This window comes from Gopherus flavomarginatus, chromosome 9 (genome assembly GCF_025201925.1).
Source record: "Gopherus flavomarginatus isolate rGopFla2 chromosome 9, rGopFla2.mat.asm, whole genome shotgun sequence".
NCBI lineage: Eukaryota > Metazoa > Chordata > Testudines > Testudinidae > Gopherus > Gopherus flavomarginatus.
Window position 1 is genome coordinate 34,655,595 of NC_066625.1, and position 9,294 is coordinate 34,664,888.

Consider the following 9,294-nt stretch of genomic DNA (forward strand, 5'->3'; position numbering starts at 1 on the left):
TCCCCACCATGGAAGTTGATGTGGTCCAGCACGCTGTACCGGACCGGCTTACTTTCACCTCTGACTGTATGTATGTGTATGAGTATGAATATGAATGTGTCACAAATAATGCAGTTGCAGCCCGCCACCGACCAGTAGCGACCCCAGCAACCCAGCCCCTGTGGGCTGCTGCCTGCAGAGAGCCAGCAGGTGCCACTGGGCTGGGTCTGCCAAGGAGTAAGTAACCAAGGCAAAAACCACAGCCAGCAGCCAGGGAGGGGGCGGGACGGGGCGGGGCAGGAGAGGGGAGGAGAAGTCAGGGCTGAATGAAGGACAACTGGAACAGCCTTCATGAAATATACAAGATACTTCGAGAAAATTTTGTCAATTTCAGCCTCTGCACTCTGTAGTCAGGACAAAACAAAAAGATCTGAAATTGCACCCAATCTCCTAAGGACATTTCAGGTGTTTAAATCAATATATAAAGAGGGTGGATTGGAATGAAAACTACTATTTCTTTCAAAGGAAGCAATAATTTCCCTGAATATTCAGTTTTCCCCTCCAATCCCTTTGTGGTTTTGTCTATGGGGGCTATTTGCTTTCCCTGTGAATCTTTAGTTGCTTTAGCAAAATTGCTTTGCCCAAAATAAACCCTAATCATCATGACACATCTTTCCACCCTGTTCTCCATGTTTTGTGTGTTGTTTTTTTTAAAACAGTAACATTTCAAAGAGGATCTGCAAGCAGTTTGGACATCACAACCACGATCCTCTGCTGGGGAGGGAATGGGATAGATTTGAACTTGGAAATGGTTCCTGATTTTGATTGTGTTTAGGAGATCCTCTCATCCCAGGGCCAGAAAAGAACTGTCCCTGCCATGGTCACACACCCTCAACAACAGCTGGGAGTGAAATTAACAAGGATGCCAGAAACAGCTCCTAACTCTGGGCACTGAACTGCACAGGGAACAGCTGACTTTAAACTGTTCTTTTGGAGGCAGCAGCAGCAGGCATCTCAGCCAGTGCCCCTACTGCAAGCTAGAGCCTAGAGGAGAACCCCTGCTGGGGGTGGGGGGGGGGAGGAATGCAGAGCCTTGTCTGCAGCCTGGCTGGAGGAGGGGGAGGGAGGAGACGAGAAACCAATGTGACAGTGAGTTTTCCCCTTCCACCTGCTTTTATTAGCTCTGGATTTAAGCTGTGCAGCCAAATGCTTGGAGAGATTCTCTCATCCTGGGTGCAGAAAAGGACTGCCCCTGCCATGGTCAAACACACCCTCCCCTAGATCCCCTTCCCCCCAGCTATGTGAGTGAAATTAACAAGGATGCCAGAAATCTAGCCCTGGGGGCTGAACCATCAGGGAACAGCTGAGTTTAAACTATTCTTATGCAGGGAGCAGGCTTCTCTCTCCCTCCCTCAGTCAGTCTCCTTTTCTTACAGGTCCTCTGTACGAGCTTACTTTCACCTCTGGCCTCTCCACCTACAATTACCCAATTCACCCACCTCTTCCCTGCCTGGATGTTGCGCATGCCTCTTTTCTCAGACAAACTCCACAATCCCAGTTAGTTCTGCCATCCTCCTCCCATACCACCCCTAGTGTCTCCTCCCTCACTTTGCTAGCTTCCCTTTACTCAAGGGGGGCTTTGCAACAAGCCCCTAGTCCCCTGCCCTCCATTTATTCATCCCTGACCCATAAAGGCCACCAAACCCAGAAGGGTTAATCTAGAGTCCTTATGGCTCTCATAACAGGGTGTAAAAAAACCTCCCAAGCCCTGAAACAGCAGGTCAGGATGGGGTCACTAGAGTAGCATGAGGCAATACTTCCTCCCTTGGTCCTGTCCCCTTGTCCTAGCCATCTGCTGGTCTGAATACAGACAGACAAGATTTGGTCTCCCAGTGGATGATCCAACAGAGGGCACCCCAAGGCATTTCCTACTCCTGTTCCTTTCCCAGTTTCTTCCCTAGCTGTTCCTTCTCTTTTCAGGCTCCCTCCTGTTCCAGTTCCCTCCCTTACCCCAGGATCAGCCCTGTGCTCCTGAACAGAGTTTGCAGAAGAAATGTGATCTTGGTCAGTTTTACGCTGCCACTGGGAAGCATTGTGTGCTGGAGACAGGCAGCAAGACAAGGAGCTGTGTCCTGAGCCTAGACCGGAATAGCAGAGGGACTACAGGCCAGGACGGAGGTGCATCAGCAGGGCCAAGTGGCGTCCAGGGGCGGAACAGCAGCTTTAGGTGGGTGAAGTTTGCACAATACTTGCTCACAAGATGACTGGCTCAAGCAGTTCTAATGGACATTAAATCAACTGTTTGAGAGGCAGATAGTTAAATGTTTAAAGCTAAACTTTGCTGCCCAACAAAAGCCAACCATGCTTCTGTTTAGTGAGTCAGATACTCTAACAGTTTGCCAGTGTGCTCAGTGATTTGCTGAACTGTGAGCACCTGAAAGCAGACACGTTGTCCAATGTGACTGTAAAGTGCCATGTGCAATTATGCTGCTCTATAACAACCACCCTGACAAGCTATATAGCACCTCTCATTTCTGAGCACTCAGAAGCGTCACTTCTCTTCTCTTACCATCCCACAAAAAGGCAGCCACCTCTGAGGGGAGCGAACTGACCTGAAGCACACAACGGCTCTATACAACAATTCAAAACTGAAGACCTTCAGTTATCCCTGAGGAGAAACCAGAACAAAAATTCTGTTGTCTTCACAGAAAGTTGGGGAAACTGTGTGTGTGGGAGGAAATCAAAGGAAACAGAAAATGTACTGTCAAGGAGGGCTGCACATCTTGGACACCAATCTGGGAGATACTCAGACTGGAGATGAGACCGTGGGAGCCACTGTACTCAGCATTGAGAGGTTATTTAGATGCCTCCATATGGACACTAGAACCTAACTTTAGGCATGCACTCATTATGAAAATCTTAGCCAGAGGATTCACCTGGGAGCTGGGGCAAATGGCCAGTGCAGCACTCCAAGATCCCCACCAATCAGCTGCTATAGAAGTGCAGGGCTGTGTACAGCATGGCAGAGAGTCACAGAACTTTAGACTCTTTAAGGAGATCGTTACTATACAGGCACAAAACATTTTCATCATTTTGAATATAGTAATTCAGAGCTTCTCACACTTGCATGCACTGTGCACTATACAGCACTGCAGCGAGCTATCCACAAGTCTGCACCTTCACTTTGTCTACAGAATCACGGGACTGCACAGTTTCACTCTGCACCACTCAGGGGCACAGAATTGACTTGGGCAGTCTCCTGGTATCACAGGAGCAGGTTCAATCTTCTCTTTCTGTAAAGGAAGTAGATGGGTATTTCTTTTGCCTTTAACAGCCACAAATTTACACTTTCAAGAGTGAGGAAATGTGAAAGATACGCTGAACATCCTTAACTCCCAATGGAGTTCCTGCATAGTGCAATTACTAGTTAGGCTTATGCAGTGTGCCTCCAAATTAAGGGGCTGATCCTCTAGCCTTAGTTTGCATGAGATGGCTAACACAAGCCAATGAGGCCACTCACCACATGTAAACAGGCTGCAGGATGAGGCCCTTGTTAGAGCACCTTCACTCTTCTGCTTCCTAATGCTTAAGTTTGCAGCCTATTGCATTCAGTGTTTGACACCCAATATTCCCAGTTTGCACTGAGAGCAGTTCCCCATAGTGTTGCATTTGTGGATCGCTGTCATGCAGTGTCCTCATCTCCTGCTCTAATTCACGAGTAGCATACATGCACACAGTCAGTCTCTGCCACATTAGCATAAAGGGCACGTTGAAACATTTTCATTTCCTAGCAAGTTAAGCTACAATTTGCTTTGTAGACAAAAGCTCTACAGCATAGGGAAGAAGTTACTCAACCCCTGAGAGGAAGAGAGGGCGGAAATGCTGAGAACATCTTGTGATACAAAAAACCTAAACTGAAAACAGTTGCAAACACCACTTTGAGAAGTCCATTGGAACAGCACACTGTGGTAAACTTAGCATTTCAAAGACACATGGCACCATAATATCTAGTAGAGCAGTGTCATGAGGAAAAAAGTTTCTGCGGAGAACACTTACAATAAGGCAGATAACCCTAGGTGAAAAATGCTAAGATCCAACACAGGAACACAACGGTATTTGTGATTTTACAGACAGGGTGCCAACCAGGAAGCCTAGATAGCAACAAAGTCACTAAAAAAACCATTTTGAGTCAGCTGGATCTTGTTTTCCAGTTATTGTTGGTACGAAAAAAATCTAAAACCAGCATGTGTGTTCAGGGGCTGGCTGATGGGATGAGAGTTGTTCTCTGATTTCTGACAGTTAAAAAATAATGCAGAACAAAGCAGCCTGGAGATGGCCTGAGATCAAATAAAGCCCAGGAAACATGATGCCTTTCAGAGGTCTGGATGTGGGCAGCGGAAATGCTTATAAGTCAAAACTGGAGGGCCCATGTCTACTCACAGCCAGGACAGGCACCTGGAGATCACTGTCCATCAGGGAAGAGCCCTCCACTCCAGTACCTAGGGACCAGACCTCCACCATCCTGCACCACACATGGCCATTCATGCCAGAGCAAGCTGGGGGCAGAGGGTTCTACTTCCACTGGACCCCAGTGCAGTAACTGGGAGTGATGGAGCAGACAGACTCAGACCCCAGAGCCTATCCCAACCAGAGGCTGCCTAGGACCAGCAGTGACTGGGGAACCTCAGGAAGAGGCATTGTCCCCTTCCTCGTCAACCCAGGCAGCATGGGCAAGGAGGGAGCTAGAGGGGAGGGAACAAGGCCACCCAGTCAACCCTGCCCAGCATCATGGAATGTCAGAGCCCCTCAAACTGCATCACCCAGCTCTGCCCGGCACCTGGGAACACCAGGAAAGGGGCTCCAAGGGGAGAGCCATGTGCCCTCTGCCCCATACAGCCTGTGGGGGCGGGGATGGAAACTGACCACCAGGGGCCAGGGCAGGGTGGGGAAAGTGGAGGGTCAGGCAGCCTCGGGGCAGGGCTCCCCCAGAGCAAGGCAGGGGAGGCGGGGTAATCCTCAGGGGTGGGGTAAGCAGTGGAGAGGGGCTCGGGGATCCACAGAGGCAGGGGGTTCCGGGGTTCCCAGGGGCGGAGCTGGGAGAGCAGGGACGGGGGGTTCGGGGTCCCCGGGGAGGGCCCCAGGGACGAGGCTGGAAAAGCGCGGGTCCTCGGGGGCCCCCGAGGCGAGGCGGAGCGCACAGTGCGCGGCTGCGGGGGCGGCCCTGCCCCGGCCGGACTCACCTCCTTGCGGGCCGGCTTGGCCACCGCGTGCCGGAACCGAGACGCCTTGAAGCGGTTCATGGTGCCGGCTCGGGGCTCTCGGCGTCTCTTCCTCCCGCTACCACCGCCGCGCCCTCCCCCAGCCGCCAATCCCGCCCCCGCCCCCGCCCCTACTCAGCGTACGCCACGCCCCTGTGCCAGGCCGCGCCCCTTCTTCCACCAGACCCCGCCCCTGCACGTGGCCACACCCCTTCTGCCCACGGGCCCCGCCCCGTCCTGACCCCGCCCCTATTTACCATAGGCCCCGCCCCTGGCTGTGGCACAGGTGGTTGAGTGATGCTCAGGACACATCCCCTGTCCTGCCCCTTGGTTGGGTGTGTCCCAGGGTGTCGCCTGCTAACCATGCCCAGTGCCATGCTACTAGCAGAACCAGGAGTTTACCTGAGCAAGTATCAGAGGGGTAGCCGTGTTAGTCTGGATCTGTAAAAGCAGCAAAGAATCCTGTGGCACCTTATAGACTAACAGACGTTTTGGAGCATGAGCTTTCGTGGGTGAATCTTCACCCAGGAAAGCTCATGCTCCAAAACGTCTGTTAGTCTATAAGGTGCCACAGGATTCTTTGCTGCTTTTACCTGAGCAGGGGCAGCTCCCAGCATAGCTCTGCTCTGACTTGAGCTGCAGGAGGGGACGTGTCCTGCATGGGGTCTTGGGCCCATGACTGCAATGGGGCTGCTCCCAGTGCGGCCCCACAGGAGCAAGGCCTGAGCACTGGGAGGCTGCAAGTGCTGGTCACTGCATTGTCGAAGTTCCATGGTTTCCTTTCCCTGTCCCAGCCGGTAAGGGGAAATAGGGTAAGGTGCCACCAGCCTAGGCATGGCCTCATCAGCAGGGGTTCATTGTTTGCCCCTCAGGTCACTCCTGAGTTCCATTTCCTACATGACCAGACAACAGTAGACAAAGAGTCCAGACTTCTGCCAACCAACACCAGACTGTTCATGAATAAAACCAGTTCTTGCCATGCTCTGATTGTGGATGAGGCCTTGTATCGGGGAGAGGGGGCTTGCCCAGGGGCTGGAGAGCCTGGGTCTAAGCCAGCGCTATTGCAAGAGGAGACTCACCTGAGAGGATTCAGCTGTTGTCAATGTAAAAGGCAGCAGGAAGTGCCATGACTGTGTGTGCAGATGGAGGTAGGTGAGGTGTCTGCTGAGTGGAATATGGGCTTTGTGCATGGCAGTTGCATTGGAAGTGGGTCTGAACTATGGGGGTAGTACGATGGACATTGTGTTTGTGACTTTAAGGTCTATTTTGAATTACATTAGGCTACAAACCCCATTTCAGGTGAGGGCTGGTGATAACCTTGGGAGGCTGTATGCTGCTCCTGAAGAGAGGGAACAGAGCAAGGGCCCCGTGGAAATGTCTTTGGCCCTGAGGCAGTGCCAGGCAAATAGACACCCTGCTCCAGGCCTCCTATTGTACTTTTACTGACCCATGGCTGGATAGTTCCCTTGGTTGTGAATTAGTACAGCCTTTGCCATTTGGTGGCTCGGTGAAGTGAGAACCTAGGGATGGGCAGGAAGGGAAATGACCAAGCTCTCTGCATGTCAGAGGTAAGGCATGCACTAGAGATCTACTCCTTCATGGACAAGGTTTTGATATGAGTCTTGAGATATGATGAATAGGGTGTGATATACAGCAAATAAAGAGAGAGGGTATAGGAATCCTTGTGGTATATATGGACCACCTCACAACATCACAGACCTCCAATAGTGGGACTGATCCTGGAGTTGCCACTCTGAAATGTCCTCCATATGCATATAAATGATAACTTTGTTCCATTGAGGGAGACCAGTGGCTTACAACAGTCTATACCCAGGCAAGAGGACTCATTCTGGATTTTTGGCACGATGGGAGATGCTTCAATCATGTTCTGATCACAAGCTACTCCATTCTGAAATCAGGGCCCACCCACACTTCTGACTGGGCAGAGGACCTGCAAGGATGATCTCACCTGGAGACTGATGGACTGAATGGGATCTACTTGGGGACACAAACGTGAACTGCCTGGGGGAAAGGGGAGGCAGTATAACAATCTATTATCCATAACCCATATATGTTCTGCACCCTCCCTCTGCATCATCCTCACTGGTCACCACGGGCGGCGTACCAATAACCTGCAGCCATTTCTTGATCCTAGTTCTTGCTTGCCACTCTATAATCTTCCCTTTCTAGGGGAGGTCACTGAAAAGGTGATGCTGGGCTATCTCGAACTACATCTAATATCCTCCAGTTTTTGGATGCTAATCATTCAGGCTTCATACCTCGGTATGACAAGGAAATGCTGTTAGTCCGGTGGTTGATTGTCTCATGAGGGCAGGGCCGCAGTTAGGAGGTGGCAAGCAGAGCACTTGCCCGGGGCCCCACAACACAGGCAGCCCTGCAAAGCTAAGTCATTTGGGCTCAGGCCTCAGCCCCAGGTGGCAGGGTGTCTAACGCCAGCCCTGCATGAGGGAATGGATGAGGCCAGACATGCTTGCTGATGCTTCTGTCTATTCAAGGTCTTCGATCCCATTGATTCCAGAGTGCTGGGGCATGATAGGGCTGGGCAGAAGCAGATTAAATGCGTAATGGAAACATCCCAAAGGGCAGTGGTAGCTACCTGCTCTTCCTCCCAACAGTGCTCAGGTGTGGCATTCTCTTGACAGGGTCCAGTCTCGGCTCCCCTCTTGTTCAATTTGTCCATAAAGCCACCGAGAGATTAGGAGGGTCTCAAGGCTCCAATGTCTTCAGTACATTAATGCTATTCTGTTCCCCATCTTCTTTTCACTGGGTCAATATCCGTCTAGGTACTTATCATTAATCCACACTGGTATCTGATGGATGGAACTACATTCTCGTGTTTGAATGTCTGGCAGAGATGGAGGTGGATAAAAGCTAATTGTCTAGCATTCAATCTGGATAAGATGGAGGTGAAGTTGATTGGCTGGGCGGAGGAAATATTTTGAGGAAGTGGTGAGGTCTGTACCTGCCCCCTCAGTTGAGAACATTTGCTAGCTGATTGGGTTGCAGTCTCATCATGTTATTTCACTCATCCCTTTCCCTAGATTTCCAGCTAGCAAGAATGGCTGGAAATGTTGTATTTAAAAGTGTCTTCCAAGTGCGGGTGGAGGAAAAGCTGAGCTGAGCTGAGCTGAGCTGGAGCCCTTTTCTGCATGTTAAAGATGTGTAAGAAAGGCCTGAAAGGTTTTCATCTAATTATTTATGCTGCTTGTTTGTTTTTCTACATTTGAAAGTCAGGTAGGTGACTGGAGAACTGGTAGGATTGTGACATCACAGTCATCATGGAAGTGAAGTCTGATTAAAGGAGAGACAATGTCATCTTTATTCGGGTACTTTAGCACTTTACATTTTTAATTTGTTTTTGGGAGAGAGAAAAGATAATTTGTTATTAAAGATTCAGCACACCTGCCCCTTCAGCTAAGGGATAGGAGACCTCCTAATGCACATATTGAGTCATACAAGAAATCTTCCGACAAGATTCAGAAGATCAAACACAACATTCCTTACATTTGTGAGGAGAAAAAAGCGAGTAGAAAAATAAACTTTCAGGCCTTTTTATACAGCATAAGATAGCAAAGGGGGGCATTAAAACCCACTCTTTAGCTCTCTCTTTACTGGGTAAGAGACTGTATCCTTTCCTTCAGTCCTGGAAAAGATCCCGAGATAACAAAGTAATAGGTTAGATGGTTGCAATATACTATTTCTTTTGGTTTTTTACAATGCAAATATTCATAACGAAAATAATATAAAGTGAGCACTGTACACTTTGTATTCTGTGTTGTAATAGAAATCAATATATTTGAAAATGTAGAAAAACATCCACAAATATTTAATATGTTTCCTCTGGTATTCTATTGTTTAACCGTGCGATTAATTTTTTAATCACAGTTAATATTCTTGAGTTAATCGCATGAGTTAACTGCGATTAATCAACAGCCCTAGTTTATTCTAAAACTAACCTGGTTAAGATTGACAGATACTTTTAAGGTGAGTGCCCTATAAATATAACTGCATAATAAATTATAATAATGCTTAGATA

General features: G+C 49.3%; 1 protein-coding gene across 2 annotated transcripts in view; it reads right to left on the minus strand.

The window, feature by feature from the left end:
• Nucleotides 1–5,311, minus strand: part of CORO7 (coronin 7) — a 182,941-nt gene extending 177,630 nt beyond the window's left edge. For both annotated transcript variants that reach the window (XM_050968142.1, XM_050968143.1), the window contains exon 1: nt 5,220–5,311. In XM_050968142.1, coding sequence (XP_050824099.1) covers nt 5,220–5,279 — 60 coding nt within the window. In that variant the 5' untranslated portion in view covers nt 5,280–5,311. The remainder of the gene's footprint in view (nt 1–5,219) is intronic.
• Nucleotides 5,312–9,294: the final 3,983 nt, after the last annotated feature.